General features: G+C 40.8%; 1 protein-coding gene across 4 annotated transcripts in view; it reads left to right on the top strand.

Moving 5' to 3' along the window:
* Positions 1-22147, top strand: part of CEP290 (centrosomal protein 290) — a 272670-nt gene that overhangs the window by 101682 nt on the left and 148841 nt on the right. For all 4 annotated transcript variants that reach the window (XM_068276835.1, XM_068276834.1, XM_068276837.1 and 1 more), the window contains exons 26-32: positions 2016-2127; positions 3730-3935; positions 4185-4336; positions 8148-8259; positions 11422-11877; positions 16717-16881; positions 18467-18574. In XM_068276835.1, the coding sequence (XP_068132936.1) occupies positions 2016-2127; positions 3730-3935; positions 4185-4336; positions 8148-8259; positions 11422-11877; positions 16717-16881; positions 18467-18574 (1311 nt within the window). The remainder of the gene's footprint in view (positions 1-2015; positions 2128-3729; positions 3936-4184; positions 4337-8147; positions 8260-11421; positions 11878-16716; positions 16882-18466; positions 18575-22147) is intronic.

Here is a 22147-nt window from a genome sequence, read left to right on the forward strand (position 1 = left end):
CTGAAATATATCAGTTGTTGTCAGTTATATATCAGTTAATGTCAGTTATAACTGAAAGGAAAACTGGTGTGCAAGGTAATGTCCATGTTTCCCTATGGCTCAAGTGGGCGATATTACGGTTTAACAGTGTGTTGACCAGGAAGCTGTTATGGGGTGACTGTTTTCAAAATGGAGGACGGAGAATTCCATTGATCACAGTGGACAAACAGGACCCAGGAGAGGAGAAAGAGATTGAGGAGTAGATTAAACGAGAGGTAAATATGACCTGTGTATGTTTATTTTGACTTTAAATTTTCAGTTTAGGTTTGCTTTAAGGGAGGTTATTAAACTGAAAACATTAGGAGGTGATTAGAGAAGCACAGGTGGAAATTTGCAGTGAACAGTAAAACATCCTTATAATAATATTCAAGGGACTTGGCCAAGTAGTTTACTATATCAGAATTGGTCATACATTGTATATTCATACAGGCGCATGGTCGACACCTGAGGACTGAGTTTACTATATCAGGGCAAACCTGTAAGAGGAAGAACAGATAGAGACGTGTCATAGAATGGTACGTTTAGTCGACTCTGACTCTTCGTTACCATATATACGTCTGCACGCCAGATGTCTCCACCAAGCACTGCTACTTTCAGCTGTTGCATAGGCATGTTCATAGCTCCACATATGCTGTCTATCCATATTAGCCTTTGCCTTCTTCTTATTTTACCCTCAGTTTTTCCAAGCATCAAGGATTACTCCAAAGAATCCGCTCTTCTCAATATGTGTCCTCCGTATTTCAGTTTTATTAGTAGCATTAGCCTTGCTAGTGAACACTCTGGCCTTATTGTTGTAAGTATTGACTGTTTAGATCTTCTAGCATTCCAGGGTACTCTTAGTAGCTTTCTCCACACCTACAATTCAAAGGCATCAAATGTTTGTACGTATAAATGTATTTATAGTCCAACATTCACATCAGTCTGGATGCAATCTAGACATACCTTCTCTTTTTTCTTTTCTTTTTTACATTTTTGTATTACACACACACACACCACACACCACACACACATGCACTTTTTTCAATCTTATGTTTCCCTGTTCCAACTTTTATGCAACTTGTTGCTGATATCAAAGTCCAATGAACATATATGTTTCAAAAAAACAGTAGTAATTCTCAGCTTCAGCATTTACTAGGTTGTCTTTGTATTAATTTCTGTTAAAGAGAATCTGTATTGTTAAAATCACTCAAAAGTAAACATACCAGTGCGTTAGGGGACATCTCCTATTACCCTCTGTCACAATTTCGCCGCTCCTCGCCGCATTAAAAGTGGTTAAAAACAGTTTTAAAAAGTTTGTTTATAAACAAACAAAATGGCCACCAAAACAGGAAGTAGGTTGATGTACAGTATGTCCACACATAGAAAATACATCCATACACAAGCAGGCTGTATACACCCTTCCTTTTGAATCTCAAGAGATCATTTGTGTTTCTTTCCCCCTGCAGTTCTCATGCACTGAAGTTTCAGGCTGCTCTTTTCTTCCTGCAAACAGCTTTGCCCTTGTTTGTAATTCCTCAGTATGTGAAAGCCCAGCCAGCTCAGAGGACGATTTATCCAGCTTGTAAAAGATAAGAGAGAAGAGAGAAGCTGCCCTAATCTAAATAATACACAGGCAGTGTGCATAGAGGGGCCTGGAAGGGGGAGTTCATAGCAGAACCACAACACTGAAGAACTTGGCAGCCTTCCAGACACAGGCCGACAAGTCTGACAGGGGAAAGATACATTGATTTATTACAGAGACTGTGATAGTAGAAAGTGCTGCAGTTAGCCAGAACACATTAGAATAGCTTTTGGAACTTGTAGGATGATAAAAAACAGGATGCAATTTTTGTTACGGAGTCTCTTTAAATACAGGGCTTACCTGATCTGCAAAACATTGCTCTCTGTTTTTTGTGTACATTTTATACAACACCATACCTTTTTTGGAAATGGGGTGGGGTATGCTAATATTTACTATATTTTTCTCCTTTCAACAGAAAGAAAATTCATCACTGAAATCACAGATTACTTCTTACATCAAAGAGCTGGAAATCACTAAAGAGAAACTGAACACTCTTGAGCAAGCTTGGGAACACATAGGGGCGCTGGGTATGTATGATATGTACGACAGTTGTTACGCACATTCTAAGCCTATTGGCCTTTTATAAAATCTACTAGGCAGTTAGGCCCGTTTCAAAACCAGGCTCTACCAACAGCGACTGCTGTGCACCTGTGCACTCGGCACCTGACACGGACGCAGTCCATGGACACAAATGCCAGTGCTTTTATTAGGCAGGGTGCAAACACAAAGCAAAGTCGATCACAAATCACCCTTATTTATTGTGAATATAATGAACTGTTAAATTGATTATTTATCATAGAGTAATGTGCATTATAGCATTTTATGCTATGATGTTGACTGGACAGTGTACTGGTTAAGAGCTCTGCCTCTGACACGGGACAGATAACGATAACGCCACTGTGCCCACCATATTCCTGCATAAGTAATTATCTGCATAAAACAGAAAGCATTTCATATCACATCATTAGCAATACATACTGTGTTGTTAGCAATTTTATGGATTAGCTGTAGCCTTTTCTGAAGATAATTCAAGGTAAGAAGTCTGAAATAATTTAGCGAAAAAAATTGTAATTTATTGTAATAACCTGAGGGCATTGCTTTTTTTTTTTTTTTTTTTTTTTTTAGCAACAGCAGTGGAGTATCACTTTAAGAAGACACAGGGTGCATACACATATGCACTTTTTATTGGCCAGTGACTGGCCAATTTTACCACTTCTATGTAGTGAGGGCCAACAGATTAACCACTTGCCGACCGCACGCTTATACCGTGCGTCGGCAAAGTGGCAGCTGCAGGACCAGCGACGCAGTACTGCGTCGCCAGCTGCAGGCTGATTAATCAGGAAGCAGCCGCTCGCGCGAGCGGCTGCTTCCTGTCAAATCACGGCGGGGGGCTCCGTGAATAGCCTGCGGGCCGCCGATGGCGGCTCGCAGGCTAAATGTAAACACAAGCGGAAATAATCCGCTTTGTTTACATTTGTACGGCGCTGCTGCGCAGCAGCGCCGTATAGCAGATCGGCGATCCCCGGCCAATCAGCGGCCGGGGATCGCCGCCATGTGACAGGGGACGTCCTGTCACTGGCTGCACAGGACGGATAGCGTCCTGTGCAGCCCGGATCACCGGGTAGGGGACAGGTAGGAGAGGGAGGGGGGAATTTCGCCGCGGAGGGGGGCTTTGAGGTGCCCCCCCCCCGCCAGCCACACGCAGGCAGCAGAGATCAGACCCCCCCTGCACATCATCCCCATAGGGGGGAAAAAGGGGGGCAATCTGATCTCTCTGCCTGCACCCTGATCTGTGCTGGGGGCTGTAGAGCCCACCCAGCACAGATCACTAATAACCACGCTGGTCCTTAAGGGGGGGTAAAGGGTGGGTCATCAAGTGGTTAAGATTATGAACAGATTGTGTGCATAAGCTTTTGTACTATATGGAAGTGAAAAACTTCCCAATAAAAACTGGATGTATGTACACACCTATACACGTCACAAGGAACAATAGGCAAAGAGCCATAGAGGAACGGAGGGAATCTGTTGGATTGGAAATCTTCATTTGATAACTCTGTAAATGAAAGATTTATCATCTCTTATCATTTGAGCACTTGTTTAAGAATGAAATTTAAAATGTTGTTCTCTAGGAGATAACTCAACAATGGACAAAGCTACCAAAGCAATTACCAATAATGAAATAGTTTCAATCTCCAAAAAAATCACCATGCTGGAGATGAAAGAACTGAATGAAAGGCAAAGAGCTGAGCATTCCCAGAAGATGTATGAACACTTGAGGACAACCTTGAAACAGGTGGAGGAAAGAAACTTTGAACTGGAGACCAAGTTTGCTGAGGTAATCCATGTAAAAAGTGCAGAATATATTTGTTACTATAAGATAGAACTTGCATTTTAGTTGATTTAAAAGTGACCCATGTTGCATGGGCCTTTCATATTACAGATACTATTTTTTACCAAAGCTAATACACTACTAGCTCCCCTTGTTACCTACTTTTTTTCTTGAGTGTCTTTCAGGTCCAGCTTCTACTATATCATGTAGTTGTTCCAGTCTGCTGATGTACATTTTTTATTTTGGCCTTCTTAGCTTACTAAAATTAACCTGGAGGCACAAAAAATGGAGCAAACATTGCGGGATGAGCTTGCTAACAGTGTGAGTAAAGCTGTGTCTGAAGCAGACAGGAGGAGGATACTGGAGCTGGAGAAGAGTGAAGCAGAACTCAAAGTTGAAGTCTCCAAGTAAGTGTGCATTTATGTGTGGATATGGGGTAGAGTAACATGTACATTAATAGTAAAATGAGGCTTCCCTCGCTATATTCCTTGCAGCCCACAGGAGATCTCCCGTTGTTGAGCGCGGCCCCCCAGGAGATTAACTCCTCTTACAGGTTCAAGAGGGTACAATAGCCGACTACCGCGCATGCTCACGCAGCCATTGCGCACACTTAAACCAGGAGGAGAAGCTGCATGGCCCCGATGTGAAGGGGTGCGCGCTCAGCAACAGGGGGGCTTGTGACAACCGAGGGAAGCCTCCTTGAGATCCTGAGGCTTCCCTTTTTTAAATAGTAAGTAGCAGATTTTGAACCCAAGCTTCGGGTTCATGTTAAGCTCTAGTGCATGTCCAATTTCGTAGATACCTGCGTTAATGAGCATTGTTGTAAATCTTGGCAGTACAACACACCATAAGTGAGGCTCATCAGCACTTCCTGTGGCGGAAATAGGTATTGTAAGCATTTTTTTCCATCGCAGAGCCAGATAAAATTGGCGTCCGCATATGCTACGCTACGCTAATACCAAAAGGTTTAAAATATCTGCGCACCATTGACTTTCGTGACTTCTGGTCAGGTCGCTGCAGATGCTGTCCCATAACGCGCTGTTGACCTAGCGGCAGATCAGATGCTTCCAGATGCATTACATCCCATAGACTTTCATTGCTTTAGTGACACCGTAAGTTAAAAATGGGTAACACAACACCATGAAAATGTGCCAGTGGGAAAGGGGCCTCAAGGTGCATACACACATTCAATTTTAATTGGCTAAGGATTGGCCAATTTTACCACATCCATGTAGTATGAGGGCCAACAGATTTTGAATACTATGAACAGATTGTGTAGATAAGCTCTCATGCTACATGGAAGCAGAAGTATTGGCCAGTCAAAACTGGATGTGTATACGTACCCTAAATCCTGATAGACCCATCCAATTTTGATTGGCCAATCATTGGTCAATCAAAATTGGATGGGTATTCAAAATCTGTTGGCCTCATACTGCATGGTGGTGGTAAAATTGGCCATTAATAGGCCAGTCAAAATTGGATGTGCCTACGCACCCTTAGATAGGCTGGTGCACATAAAAAGGAAAAATAATCATATGTAACATTTTAGTTTACTAGTTTAAAAAATAAATGAAAATCAATACTTTTAACCACTTCCCATCTGCCAGGACGAGTAACTACACCCCTGCAAAATGCCACAACTCTGTGCAGGGGCAAAGGTGCTATGACCCTCCCGCTGCGCCCCCCCTGCTTGCCCTCCACGCTCGGTACCGTTGCTCATCACTGCCGATAGTTAGCCACTAGATCAATAAATGGGAAAACAGATCCCATTCATTGATCTAGTTCCCCTTGTGAATGGCTGCAGCCGGCTATTCAGACAGCTCTGCCATTCACAAATCCCAGCCACGTAGTCCTTCCATTTCCGTACCAATAGTACGGAGACTGAATACGCCAGTGAGGACATCTTGTGGCCAAATTGTAAAATTACATCCCCCTTTTTTTTCAGCAAATAATCCCTAGTTACTTTGTTTTTCCTATTTAAATTAACTCCTGACCTCCCACACTCCCCATAGCTGGCAAACTTTTTAAATTACGGGCTTATAATCAGGGATGGACGCAAATTTGAAAAAAATGCACTTTTAATTCCAAATGAAATATTGGCGCCATACATTGTACTAGGAAAATATTAAATATTGCAATAACCGGGACAAATGGGCAAATAAAATGTCAATTTTAATTCCGTTAGCATGTATTCTTTTAAAACTATAATGGCCACAAACTGAGAAATAATGTTTTTGTTTCCATTTTTTTTCTTATTTTCCTGATAAAACATTGTTAGAATAAAATAATTCTTAGTAAAAAGTACCCCTCAAAGAAAGCCTAATTGGTGGCGAAAAAAGCAAGATATAGATTGTTTTGTTATGATATGTAGCAATAAAGTTATAGGCGAATGAATGGAAGGAGCGCTGACAGGTGAAAATTGCTCTGTTTTTTTAAGGGGAAAAACCCTTCGAGGTGAAGTGGTTAAAGGAGTGTATTATTATTATTATTATTATTATGTTATTCTACTTATATTATCATCTTCATTATTATTATACATATTACATTTGTGGAACGTTTAAAAACCAAACTTTTAAAACAGAAAATTGATATACATTTTTAGTACATCATAATAATAAAAAATCTACTTAAAATAGCATAATGTCTATACAACCCACTGGTTTCCTAGAATCAGCAAAGATAGTGTCATTTTCCCTAAATGTAAATGGAGTGTAAGAAATGTGATGCTATAATTTTATCCACTTGTCATACTGTAAGTGATCACTATAAATATGTATAATTTCAGTGTTTAATGAAGTATAAGCCATGCGTTTGAATCGTCTTACTTTAGAACAGTCTGTATTCCACTCCTAACAAGCAGTTAGGCTAGAACATGAAAAGGACACACTGAATGGTGTCTTGGAGGATAACAGACAGGTCCTCATGCACCAATTTAGACAAGTTTTGACGTTAATATCACGTAACTCAACTATTTTAAACTGACGATATGCAAAACAAAAAGCACACATGTAAATGTAAGAACACAGAACAACCATTAATTAAAGAAACACAACTTCCTTCCTCAGTAAAATAATAATAACGTGCTTAAAGAGAGCCCGAGGAGGGCTCATAGAATAATAACAAACAAAAAAACCTAGGTTACCTGATCCGGAGGCTGAGTGGATCAGGTAGCCGCTATCCACCGATTCTGTGGACCGCACTGGCCCACTTTCACTTTTGTGACCTCTGGGACACAACACTGGAAAGAGAGAATGATTCTCTCTCCCAGCGTGCATTGAGGCCGGGGCGCAGCAATATCTCCCTGGATATTTCCTTTAATGAACACAACACTCAGAAAAAGATATGCAACTTAGTAAAATACATCATGGCATAATAATACCAAGCAAATGTTATCAGTTGACCCTTCTATAGGCTGTATTGTTTTCAGATGAATTCATACTTCGTCCTTACAGTCTCAATAGCAGGATGATGTAATCCAAGCAGCAGCCATGTCTAAGGAGATTGATACTAATCCCCCTAATTTAGCTGTTTCAGATTATTTGATCATTTTTTAACATGTACCCGAGACGACAAATAGAAATGATTTGATACTTACTTGGGGTTTCCTCCAGTTCCATGAGCACTGCCTGGTCCCACACCATCCTTCCGAGTGATTCCATTCTCTGGCTCTGGTTATCAGTCCCGGTAATCTGGCTCAGTTGTACCAGTTGGTCTCTTCTGCGCATGCTCGGCCCCTCTGCGCATGCGCAGAAGAGCCCCACCAGCGCGGCTGTGCTGGTCACCTGGACCGATCGCAGGAGAACAGAGGCACTCGGGTGGCGGACCAGAGGCTCTGTGAGTGACTGCGAGGTCAGGGGACAGCTGGAGGGGGCTGGCAAAAGCCCCAGGAAAGTAAAACTGATTTTTTTTATTTTTTTATTCCTGGCTTTTGTGTCCCTTTAAGAGCAAGTTTCCCTAAAATATTATAGCAGATGCAGACTGATGATGAAAGATCATTTTTTCTGGTGTTCTTCACTTACAAAATGACTTGAATACTAATAACATGTTATGTAGACGTTTGTTCTAAAGTGGTGTAACATTCAGGATATTTTATTTGTATTTTGTGATTCCTTGACGTCTTTGGCAGGTTTATTGAACTTTGTGTAATTCTCAGTAGTTTTTCAGACCCACAAGTAAATAAAATATCCATCATGTATACTTTTTGATCTCTCCTTTTAGATTGCGGAGCCTTTCTGATATTGCCAAATCACAAGTTGACACTCTGGTGAACCGTCAGCAGTCCAGAGAAAAGGAAGTGGAGTCTCTACGGAAACAAGTCCTGGATTTCCAGGTAAACCTATCCGAAGTTTAGATATTACACATTCAGATAATACGCTTGAAACAAATATGTGAGATTGCTTTAGTGCTTTAGTCGGTGTTGTGTTTGCTGCAACAGCTGTCCTAAATTCTTAACACATGCAAGACATTGTAAATTCCTCAATTCCATTTTCTGTCCAGCCAATAAATACCTATGTTATTTTTTGATCTTCAGATTTAATTATGGTGCCAAACTTGTGCAGATGTTACCTACCTGGAGATATGATAGTATTTTGTTTAGTTGTGAATATAGAAAACATATGCTATTTGTTGAAACTTTAAGGAGATCTGTATACAAATCCTGTTTGTGTTTGTACTCGTGCAGTTTCATGCATACATCTGTAGTGAGAATATTGTGATGTAAATGTAGCAAATCATGGGTTTCAGGCAACTGCAAATGTATCTTCTGCTACGGCCAAAGTTGGGGTTGCAAAATTGTGCCTCCTAATAGGTTTGCTGCTACTTAATAGTTAGCATGCAGCCACTAAAGGGGCTCGCCTAAACCTCCACAAGCCTCAGTATTTTGCTTCTCCTAACATTGCTCCTCCTACCCACCGTGCAGTATCGGTGAACAGCGACCAGGCAGCTATCACATTAATAGAGAGGAGAAAATAAGTAGCAAGTTCATAGATTCTCGTCTGATTTTGATGACCCATAGAGGCACAGGAGACAGCGACCTGAGGTGAGAAATGGTAAGGCTGCATGATAAGCAATCTTACCACCAGTTATGCATGCAAAAAAGCAGCCCACAGTTCCTTTACAGATTTACTTTCTTAGTTTTCAACCGTTTCAGCCCACCAACAGAAGGGAAAAATGAGAAGCAATCCGATCACACCAAATTAAATTTAGAAATTCGAATCCACAGAATGATCAGTAGAATGATTGTTCATCATTGATCAGCACCATTAACAGCACCTGATTTGATCGATCATACAGTCGATCATTTGGGCTACGTTATGGGCACTTTTAGACCCTCTGTCAGTTTTTTTGTATCTGTCTGTCTTGTTTCCCATCCAGTTTACAGGCATCATCTGCAAAGGAGATGAGAGATTTTTCCCTCTCTGTGGAACACTGAAATATTTAGGTAGCCTAGGGGCCCAAACTGACCAATAATATACATAGTCTAGTAGAGCAAGAAATACACCCAACACGATTCTTTATTGCAGCAAAACTTGACATCAAGTGCAGAGCGTCAGTGTATTGGCTGCCCAGCCACAAAAACGGATGCATTTCTGACCCTGCTGTGTTCTTACTTGTAGCCAATTTTACACGTAATACTCAATACAGATATAATTTACTGTACTAATATACCTGTATTGAGTATTATGTGTAAACATGGCTATGAGTAAAAGCCCAGCAGGGTCAGAATGCATCAGGTACTGTATTTGTGGGCAGTACACTGACTCTCTGCATTTGTGTGATGTCCAGATTTGCTGCAATAAAGAATCGTATTTTAAGAGGTCAGAATTGAGCTGATTTCTTGCTGTTATGATCACTTTTGCAACATGTACTGCTGGCTGCAGTTTTACTGAAGACAAGTAGTTTTTTTTTCTTTGCGTGCATTTGCTCGCATAGTTTTGCGTGCGCTTACACTGAGCGTTGATTCCATCTGCAGTCGCTCTGAAGTTGATGACAGGTTTAATATGCTTTTGTGAAAACAAACATTGTTTGTTGCAATGGAGCTGCAATTCCTTTCTTGCAGGCTGCATATCATTGTCTGCCCTTTCCTGCTGTCAGCCTGTTACCATTCACCTGTGTGGGAATCTGCATGTCTGCTCCCATTGGATGACCTCAGTATAAAGGACTGCTTCCTGCAGTGCTCCATGGGCTATCATAGTCTCAGATTCAGTCTGTTACTCTGTCCGGGGCCCCTCGTTCCTAGATCTCGTGTGGACTGTACTGACTCCTACGAAGGGGTCAGTGAGTCCTTCCAGTTCAGCTTTTGTTATCAGTATTTGCTACTTTGCATCATATATCGGTTCATCGCCAATATATACGCATACTAGCGCGTTTGTTATTTTCCCTGTATTCGTGTTACGTTAATACATCAGTGTCGCTGATATATACGTACACGAACTGTTTATATCCTGTGTTCAGTCAGTCAGCTTCCAGCACGTTTCGGTAGGTTGCGCGTATCGTGATCACCCGTGCTTAGTTAGCTCAGTTCTGCTCCTGTTACCTTGTGTGGATTGCGCTCACTTGTGCGTAGAAGTAGCGAATCCCTCCTAGTCCTGTTCCTGTTGCCTTGTGTGGATTGCGCTCACTTCTGCGTAGAGGTAGCGAATCCCTCCTAGTCCTGTTCCCTTGTGTGGATTGCGCTCACTTCTGTGTAGAAGTAGCGAATCCTTCTGAGTCCTGTTTCTTGTATTATTTCCAGTTCCTAGCTAGCGTTCCTTGCTTATGTTATATATCGGTTCATCGACGATAACTACATAGGTTAGTCAGTCATTTGTAGCTTCATTAATAGCTGTAATTGTAAATACGCTAGGAATATCGTATCCATTGTATTTCAGTATTGTTTGTGGTTGCTCGGATCTACGCCTGCCCTGTGCGCCACATCTCCTACGGGAGTCAGTCCTCTCCTCCACTAAACTGGGGATATCCTGGTTCCTTGTGCTAGCGTGTGTACCTCCTTCACGTCCGAATCCGCATTGTGTGCTGACTGTGGAGAATATAGCACCAAGCGTAACACTTGCTCTTTTATTCAATTTACAGTACTTTTTCCTAGAACACTGAACCTTATACAGTGATATGGCATTGCACTAGGGGATCGGAGCCGATCTTTCTCCATTTCTGTCAGCCAGAAATGTTTTCTGCATACTGTGATATCAACTGCTGATAGTTCCATTGTTCCTTTTTCCCCAGAAGAAAGAGTGATTCTTTCTCTTTTTTAGATCTACTATTGGATGGGAAGGTAGCCAGAAACATAAAATTGAAGTTTATTGGTGTGAATAAGAAGTTAGAATATTTTCCATTTCTATAGAGCAGTTAAAGTGAGTGTCTCTGTAACATAGTAGGAATAGTACTATAAAGCACACTGTTATGTTTCTAGCATATGCTAGGTCCTAATTGATGCATTCAGTGTCATATTAATGTCATTTTAGAGACTTTATTTTTTTTTCTTCTTCTTTCATAGGATCAGACCGATGAAAAGGCATTGATTGCAAAATTACACCAACAAATTGTAGCTCTCCAGATCAGCGAGTCAACCGCTGTAGCAAAGTTGGAAGCCACAACTAGTAAATTACACAAGCTGGAAGCCTACAGTTTGCGTTTAGAACAGAAGATTGATGATAAAGAACAAGCATTATATTTTGCCCGTCTGGAGGGCAGAAACCGAGCAAAACACCTCCGCCAAACCATCCAGTCGCTCAGGAGGCAGTTCAGTGGCGCACTCCCATTAGCCCAACAGGAGAGGTTCTCCAAAACCATGATGGAGCTTCAGGCTGACAAGCTGAAGACTGTGAGTGAAATGCAGCTTGCCCAGGAAGAACGGAGACGGATGGAGACCCGCGCTCAAGAGCTGGAGCTCAAGCTGAAGGGTCTAGAGGATCTGATTGCCACCCTTAAAGATGGCAGAGGAGCTCAGAAGGTGGGTCAATCTGAAAATGAACACATTGTAAACTAAATGCAGTACAGTATAGATATACATAGTTTATAACTGCACCCTTCTTATCCTAATTTGCATTAAGATGTGACATTTAGGGTGTTTGCACACCTATTATTGTGGTGTGATGTGGTGCAAGCATCGCAGAAATCAACCTTCATATGACCCTAAGCCATGAAGCAGCGACAGGATCACATGCATAGCCCCCCCCCCCAGCTAATGACTTCACTGGGATTCCCATTGGTCTGCACATGCGCACCAGGTCGCACCACGATCCTGTCATGCACTCTAATTGCATCGCCCATTGACTTGCATTATTACATAATGCATGCGGTAGACACAGATCATGCAGTAACGCGCTGCAGCCTTTGTGTTGGCATTGCAATCATTTCAATCTGGTGTGCCGCATCGTATCGCGTGACGTGTGCAAGTCTCCATAGGCTTGCATGGCCCTTGTGGCGGGGATGTGGCAGGGAAAAGTAATGCGGTGCGGCACAGCGTGCAAGGCGCCTTAAAGTGACTCTAAGGAGCTGATCAGCCAGTAGCATAGCAACTAAAGCGTCTCATCTAGCATGGCAGCACATACAGCAGTTACACCTTACTGTTTGCATTCACAAGTTATTTGTAGCTGAAGAGTGGTGATAATTTAATGTAGGCCTCTCAGCAGCCATGATAAAAATAATCTATTGACATAGTCTGTATAATGGTTACTATAAATGTTATTCGTGCTGAAAAATTTCTCATCAACAAAATCTAAATTGAGCCACTAAGAAGACCCAACTAGTGTCATCCTATAAGAGGATGTGTGAGAAAAGCACAGAAAATTAAGAAAGGTTGCACACTAGAAAAAATACATATATCCGGGCTAAATCCGGAACTAAAACCCCGGCTTTTAACTTAGCTGTAGGGATAACAGTTGTGCCTGGATGAGTGAATCTGTGAATTCATTTGTTTGAACATTTGCATGCGAGAGTGCGAGGGGTTAATAGATTTTAGGTTGCACACTAGGGTATCTGATACGTGTACAAATGAAATTGCCGCTGGGAGACTTGGGCGCAGGATTCGGTCGAAATATATGGCTGACCCTGCTCCTGCACAAGTCCCGGCAGCGTTAATTACTATTCCTCCTCCAGGTCCACGTGGATGATGTAGAATTACAGTGTTTTAAAAGCAACTTCAGCTCTGTTTTCTGACGCCAACAAAGTTACTGTGCGCTGCTATAGCCGTAATTCCTATTACAGTTTTTGATGGCGCCGGCTGCGCCCAAATCTCTGATGCATTAAAACATTTTTGTCAGCAGTTGTTACACCCTCAATCTATATAATGCAATTGTTGAAAGTACTGGACTACCTCCTGCCATTTACTATGCATTACAGAGGATAAATCACCTAATTTAAAGTGCAGGAAAGGCCTCTTATGTATATAAACCATGACGTGTCTCTGTTTTAGAGCAGAAGAGATTATAGCACCAATGTGGTTTTGATTATTCTACTATATTTTTGAAGTCTTCCAGGAAGGTTTTTAATCCTTCATAGTGTTCAGTCTAGATGTGTACTCCAGATGTTTTTAGCAATATCTTGTGTGCTCATAAGATCCTTTATGGTAACATCTTTATATATAACAGGTGGGATTTCCAAAAATACAGAATATTGACAACATTCCTGGTTAAAGTGAATAGTATACCAGTAGTAGCATTTGTCCATACAGTACATGTATATAACCTTGCTCCTACTGTTTTACATCTTACCAAGTAGATGTGAATATGTGCATATAATTGCTTCTATATGCTGCTACATGTGTAAACTGTCATGTATCTATTTTTGTCATTCCTGGTGTTAAAGAATCCCTGTAGTATATCTCAATATAATAAATGTATGTAATCATACGCTTATGTTTTCACACCCTACTGAGCAAACATTCACCATATACATAGATATGATATATAGATATTATGTACATTTTTGTAGGTCAAGTGCAGCATATGGTAAGAGGTTCAGACTCTTGCAAAGCTGTTTAAGTCATCGTTGACAGCACACCACCATAAATCTAGGACTTTTCTCTTTTGATTTATAGGTTATGACATGTAGTGTACTGGTCTGCCCACAGAGTCAGCTGAATAGCGTACTGGTAAGGCTGGTGCCTTCAATGTAGGATTTGAGCCGTTGACCAGGGTCCGAATCCTAGCTCAAGCCAGTATGTTTAACAGTAAGGAGCCTTTGGCCAAAGCTCCCTAATGATCCTGGATGCAGCCGTGAAGCACTTTGAGTCCACCAGGAGAAAAGCACAATACAAATGTTCTGCGTCTTGTCGCATTACATTTTTTATATCTACTTAAAGCGAAATATAACCCTGCATTTCAACTTTGCTCTAAAACATTATTTACAGCATATTATATGCAACCAGCATTTTTTTTTACTAGACCAGCATTGGAAGGGTTACACACAGAGCTTTAAAGTTCCATGGAGAGAAATGCAGACGCATCAGAAGTTTAGATAGATACATTTAAGTAAACACAATGTAACAAGTGTAGAATGTGACACACACTCTCTGACTGTGCAGGAGCTGGAGGACAGCCAGAGAGTGTGCAACATTCACCACTTGGTACATTGTGTTTACTTAAATGTATCTATCTAAACTTCGGATGCATCTGCATTTCTATCCACGGAACTTTAAAGCTCTGTGTGTAACCCTTCCAATGCTGGTCTAGTAAAAAAAAAATGCTGGTTGCATATAATATGCTGTAAATAATGTTTTAGAGCAAAGTTGAAATGCAGGGTTATATTCCGCTTTAAGATGCATAAAAAAAATGCTGTAAGCTTGTCAAACCTAGGCAGCATAAATTGACTGGAGAACATTAATGACAAACAGTCTCTCAGTCCCTCAATTTCCCTACCAAAATAACTATTAAAAATAACTCTGACTTGATATAGAAAAGGTAACAAAGGAAGAACAGAGGCGCCAAAAGGATAAAATGATCTAAAATTCTTAAAACATGGAAGTGGAGGAGGTGGATCCTTACCCACTCCAAAGGACACAACAAAAGGAACGTGTTAAGGTATAACACAAAATTTACCTATACACTCCACAGAGACGCTCAGATTAGACTTGGACGGCTTTAGCGGTATACTCCTGTCTCACTGCCTGATGAAGCGGGGTTACGCCATGAAATGCGTTGCAAACTTTTTTGGAGTGTATAAATAAATGTTGTTTTATACTTTAACACGTTCCCTTTGTCATGTCCTTTGGAGTGGGTAAGGATCCACCCCCTTCACATCCATGTTTTAAGAACTTTAGATCATTTTATCCTTTTGGGCCGTTTTTTCCTTTGTTACGATACCAGTCCACCATTGGTGTAAGGGCAGAAATTCTCACATTTCTTCCTATCTACAGAGAGCGACTTCTTAATCCTGAGTGGGGACAGGCTTGTTCTCCCCACCTGCCTTTACAGTGGTTGCCTAGGAGGTAACCCTGGTTTTGTAAGTATTACTCTACTTACTCTACTATTCCCTCATTACCAGTACATACTACACCATATTGGGCTCTTGGTGTCCCTACTCTTATCTGATATAGAAAATAAATAGACATCCTTGGAAATTACTTTTGTTGTGCTAGCCTATCCTGGACTTCATACTACATTGATGTTGCTTTTGCATCCAGGCTATGCTGCACTCAACTTCATACGGCAAGGTGTGCCTCTTCCAAACCTATTATTACACTGATATAGAAAAGGAAACTAAGTTGATATTCCAACAGAACACTTTCATGATCCCAAATTAGGTTATCCAAAAAGGTCCATAATCGTTTCAGGTGCCTTTCCATAATGAATGCACATATCTCCTGATGTTCATTGGTTTACAGTTAGTGATTGAGCAGGCTTGAAATCATGCAAAACGGACATTGTTATACTACTCACAGGTGCTGGCAGTTCACTCCCACTTGTTCTCCCCCAACCTGTCTCCTCCTCAGCAGAACATGCTGTGTAGCAGATAGCTAAGCAGAATGTTTTTACAGCAACAGCTATCCAAAACTGTCAAAAATGTTCTTGTTTTTTTTAGTGATGAACATTGTGTATGTATCTTTACTTTTTCTGAGTAGTATATAAATTAACTGCTTTACGACCGAGTCACGCCGATTGGCGTTAACGCGGCCGCAGCCCCAGGACCGTGTAATGCCAATTGTCGTGAAGTCCTGGGGGCGTGTTTTGCCGGGGATCGCGCGCGCCGGTGCTTGCACATCCCCGATTGAATGATGGAGCTCTGCTCCGTCATCAGTCTCCCAGCGGCGAAACTGCTGTCTATTTCCACTGTACAGTGCTGCGATCTACGGCATCGCTGTACTGGGCAGCAATAAACAAGGCAGCCGTGATCAGAGCTCACCAACAGAAAGATCTGTTGGTGGGCAGAAAAGGGGGAATCACTTGTGTGCTGAGTTGTACGGCCCTGCAGCGAGTCCTTAAAGCTGCAGTGGCCTGAATTGTAAAAAATAGCCTGGTCACTAAGGGGGTGTAAGCCTACAATAAATTAATGTGTGCTATTCTATTATCATCTTGTAGCTGGAGGAAAACATAACAGCCATTTGAAAATTTAAGGGAACTATAAACTGGTACAGAAGACGAAGGGCTGTTATATGGTACATTAAAATAACTGATATTCTTTGTAAATTCCAATCAGTCGTTGTATTCACCTTCCCTCATTGATTGCACTGGTGAGCCACATGACACATAGACTAAGACAGGCATAATTGGCTTGCTTGGATATCAGTATTTCTGTGATGCCTATGTAATATCACCTGCCTACACAAAATATGGAAACGTTACATCCACAGGTTACAGAATGGCACAAGAAAATGGAGGAAGTGCGGCTTCAAGACCTGAAACTAACTCGTGAGCTAAATCAAAAGAAGGAAAAAATCAAATATTTAAGTAATATGATCTCTGAACAAGAACGGACGATTACCAGCCTGGAGCAAGAGCTTGTTCAACAAGGCAAAGTAAGAACTCCTAGGACTGGGCATGAATGAGACCTGCTTCAGAATGTGCTGTATTTACTTCTAGATAATCAGTGTAATACATAAAATGTTGCTAGAACCCACTTAAATTTCATCTCTACTTTCATGAAAAAAAAAAGAAAAAATCCCTCCAGAACAATGCTATGCCTTGTAAAGACTTAAAGGGGCACAATGGCAAACATCTGTAACATTTACTATTCATATTTATAACTCTACATAAGATGTCCACTTGTCCCAGAGTAAATACTCTATACTTTTTTTTTTCTTTGTAGCTGTCAATTACATTAGGCATTATAATCAACCAACTGAGGACCTCTTACTGATAGGTTTTGGACTAGTCCATCTCCTCAAGGGGGTCCTCAGGAATTATTCTATAGTCAAAAGCACTCCTTTAATGGCAGTGGCATAGTCCCACTACCAGAATAATGTGTATATGAGTAGGCTCCCTAACCTTCACTTTTGTATAGATTCCTGCCAGAGAGTGCTTTTGAAAAAATTAAAACAACTTTCAAAATTTCCCATGAGAAGATGGACTAATCCCAAATCTGTCAGTAAGAAGTTCCGAGATGTCCGATTAATACCCATTGTAGAGGATGGCTGCACAGGAAGTAAAAAATAAATAAATAAGAGTACATGTAATCTGAAACAAATGTGGGTACGTGTACACATGTTTTTTTAAATTTTACAATTTGTTGCTATAGTGTCCCTTCAAGCAAACATTTTTAAAAGTACTCCCTCTCCTTCCTTTGCTCGCTGCAAACTGAATTGGAAATGTTATTATAGTTAAATTACCGGTATATATATTTAAAAAAAAAAAAGTGTGTGTGACATAGGCAGCTTAGGTAGACATGATGGTAAATTGTGATCAAATGAGTGGTTATTGGAGGGGGCAGATAATATTAATCCTGCAGGAGTGGTGGCTTAAAGAGAAACCCTTTCCCATGAGAAATCTTTTCCTTTTTCTCAAACGGATCATCAGGGGGCTCTGTATGGCTGATTTTGTGGTGAAACCCCTCCCACAAATGATGTCAGCGCCTCACAGCACTGAGGTCTTGACATCACACTGTGGGAGCCTTGTTGCATTGTGGGAAATAACAGCTGTTTACAGCTGTTTCCAACTGCCACTTACATCACCTGCCGGCAGTAAAAATGTTGCCATGTGATAAATGTCAGAATGTGAATCGGGGAGAGGAAAGATTTTACAATGGGCACACACTGACTAAATAATTTGTACATAATTATTGTAAAAATTAAGCACCTTTTGTTACATTATTTTCACTGGAGTTCCTCTATAATCAATGTTTGATCATATTTCTGACAAGATTTGGTTAAGTGTGAGGGCAAGGTGGTAGATTGCGCTCTCTCCCTGATGAAGTGCCATACAGGTGGGGATCATTTATTTGCCAAATCAGGGTGCTATGAAACTGGCGCTGGCCAGCTCGTCACCCCTTGTTATAACGCTTTACTCAGGTGGCACAGTAATATAAAATTGCACTGAGCTTAGTATATTAATTTGCAGGTCTATAATGCAGACAGCATTTACTCTTTCTGTTCTTGAATTTACAAGTTTCACGAGGAACGTCAGATGGCCTGGGATCAGAGAGAGGTAGAACTGGAACGCCAGCTGGACATGTACGAGCAACAACAGCATGAAGTTCTCAGCACAGCTCAGAAGGTTTGTTGCGTGATCAGAAACACCATTTTAATTCTCAAATAGTTGCCTTTGCTGACTTAAAGAAAATACAAAAAAGTTGCTTGCCACATGGACATCATGCTGATCTTACTGTGCTTAAAGAGGCACTGTAATGACATATATTTATTTATTGTATTTATTAAGCGCTAACATATTGCACATCGCTGTACATTACTTAAGGTACAGACAATATTTAGGAGTGGCATACAGCAATAAGACAATACAGGAAAACATGCAAACCAGATAACGCAGCACAGTATGAGTACAAAGTAATGCTTAGTCACTGGATGGGAGCATGAAGATTAGGCAAGTTCACTCAGATCCATAGGATGGGTGTACGGAGATAGTAGGTGCATGAACAGGTAGGAGACATAAGGAGGAGGGTCCTGCCCGAAGGCATAAAAGAGGGAAAGGTGGGGACACGAAAGGTAGGGGTCCAGAGTTTAGCTGCGGGTTTAGAGCACTAGTGTGTGTGTGGGGGGGGGGGGAGGTGTAGGCCTGAGTGAAAAGGTGAGTTTTGAGGGCCTTCTTGAAGATGTTAAACGAGGGGGAAAACCCTAATGGGGGGAGGTAGGGAGTTCCATAGTTTTGGAGCAGCTCTTGAGAAGTCCTGGAGGCGTACATTGGATTGGGTGATGCGGAGGGCAGTCAGGTGAAGTTCATTGGAGGAGCGGAGTGATTGACTAGGCGTGTACCTCTGGGTAAGATTGGAAATGTAGGTTGGGAAGGTTTTGTGTACAAATTTGTAGGCCAGACACAGTATCTTGAATTTGATTCTGGACTGTATAGGAAGCCAGTGGAGGGATTCACAGGGGGGAGCTGCCGTGGTGGAGCGATGGGAGGAGTGGATAATTCTGGCTGCCGCATTCATGACGGACTGCAGCAGGGCAATTCCGGGTCATAGGGAGGCCAGACAGAAAGGCGTTGCAGTAGTCAACGCGGGAAATTATGAGGGCATGGATGAGGAGTTTGGTGGTGGCAGAGGTCAGGAAAGGGTGCATCTTGCAGATGTTACGAAGGTGGAAGTTGCATGACTTTGTGAGGTTTTGGATGTGGGGGGTGAAGGAGAGTGCGGAGTCCAGGGTGACACCCAGACTGCGGACTTGAGAGGTAGGGTGAAAGGTAGTGTGGTTAACAGTGACATTCACATCTGGGAAGGTCAGGAATATAGTAGAATGCAGTAAGATATTCTGGATGCCTACTTTTACAGTAATTTTCCTGGTTTCAGCATCAGAAACATTTCTATATCTATGCATTGCTGTATGTAACCCTACCCCTCCCAGTGATACCTAGGCTAATTAGCTGTGTGAACACCCCTCCAAGCATCCTGGGGTACCAGGGATTCTCAGAAGCAAACATTCCACAGAGATGCACCTGACATGACTAAATATGTCACTACCTGTGGCAAATTTCAGAATATAGATCAGGATGACAAAAGATGTTTCAATGGGCAGACACTGACTACATTTATACATTAACCATTTTAGCCGCCTGGGTGTGATTGTCACGTCCAGACGGCTGCTGTTGCACTGCTGCGTGCTCCCGCATGCTCCCGAGTTGCACCCCGTTAGCCCGGAGATCAATGAATGGGAACATAGTTCCCATTCGTTGATCTAAGTCGCTGGTAGAAAGACCGACTGCTTCTTATAAGAAGCCGCCGTCTTTCTGACCAAAAAAAACAAAACTCGTCTTCCTTATACTCACTGTAAGCGAGAGTGCTCGCTTACAAGATTGGAATTTTTAAAAAAAAAAAACACAAAAAAAAACCTGTAAAAGATTGTAAAACTACATGTACATACATTTTTTTCACATAAAACACAATAAATTACAATTAAAATTAACTGTTTACCCCCACACCCAAAAAATGCCCAAATAACATTTTTTAACTTAAAAACAAAATTACAATTTGAAGAAAAAAACAAAACATAAATAGTTACCTAAGGGTCTAAACTTTTTTAATATGCATGTCATGAGATTATATTACTAATATTTTTAAAATTATAAGCTTGTAAATAGTGATGAACGCAAAACAAAAAAATGCACCTTTATTTCCAAATAAAATATTGGCGCTATACATTGTGATAGGGACATAATTTAATTGGTGTAATAACCGGGACAAATGAGCAAATACAATGTGTGGGTTTTAATTATGGAAGCATGTATTATTTTAAAGCTATAATGGCCAAAAACAATGAGTAAATAATGAATTTTCCTGTTAAAATGCATTTAGAAAAAAATAATTCTCAATGAGTAAATAATGATTTTTTTTTTCCATTTTTTCTTAATTTTCTTGTTAAAATGCATTTAGAAAAAAATAATTTGCAATGAGTAAATAATTATTTTTTTCCATTTTTCTTAATTTTCCTGTTAAAATGCATTTAAAAAAAAATAATTATTAGCAAAATGTACCACCCAAAGAAAGCCTAAAAGCCTAATAAGCGGTAAAAATAAGATATAGATCAATTCATTGTGATAAGTAGTGATTAAGTTATTGGCAAATGAATGTGAAGTAAAAATTGCTCGGATGCATAAGGTTAAAAACGACTGACGGCTGAAATGGTTAATATCGTAATAATATCGTGATGTAAAAAAAACAATAAGCGGTTTTAATTACCAGGTCACTTCCAGTATGTATGGTATAAAATGCTACTTTTTGTTTATACTGATAGTAACCTAACTGCAGTGTGTATTAGTTCCTGTCAAAATGTGAAATTTTTTTTTTATTTTTAAAGAGGACCCCAATGCTTCTAATTTTAGGTTTCTTTGCCTCGCTGATCTCCACTGATTATCATCCCTCTGCAGCACTTTTGCACACACTGAATACTGACGGATGATGAGTTGTTTTAGGCTACTTTCACAGTGGGACGTTGCGTTTTGATGCGACGTTAAAGTCGCAAAGCAAACTAACAACGCAACATCCCAAAATGTCACAACGCAACTCTATGCCCCGTTATCGTCGCATACAGTAGAGCATACAGGCAATGAAAAGTATGCGTTTAGGTCATTACTGAGCATGTGCAAACAGTCCAACGCAGTTAATAACGTGTATAACGCACAGCATGCAGTACTATCTAATACTGCTACACGTTACACACAAACGCAACGTGTGCACTGTGAATGCCGCACAAACTTTAGTATTGCTGTGCGTTAGTCCACGTTAAAACATTTTCTAACGTGTGACTTTAACGTCGCACTGTGAAAGTGGCCTTAGTGTAAACTATCTGTAGCATGCTGTTATTTTTCTGCTGTTTTATTTAAAGAGACACTGAAGCGAAAAAAAAAAATATGATATAATGAATTGGTTGTGTACTATGAATAATTTCTAGAAGATTAGCAGCAAAGAAAATATTCTCATACTTTTATTTTCAGGTATATAGTGTTTTTTCTAACATTGCATTATTCTATAATATGTGCAGATTACACAACACTCAGCATTCAAAATGATTCTTTCAGAGCAGTCTGTGAAGTAATGACCTCTCCTCTAGCAGAAAAAAAGTAAACAGTTCACTTACAGTTGAGATAATAAAAGTCAGATAACAGCCCTCTCCATGACTA

This window comes from Hyperolius riggenbachi, chromosome 3 (genome assembly GCF_040937935.1).
Source record: "Hyperolius riggenbachi isolate aHypRig1 chromosome 3, aHypRig1.pri, whole genome shotgun sequence".
Classification (NCBI taxonomy): Eukaryota; Metazoa; Chordata; class Amphibia; order Anura; family Hyperoliidae; genus Hyperolius; species Hyperolius riggenbachi.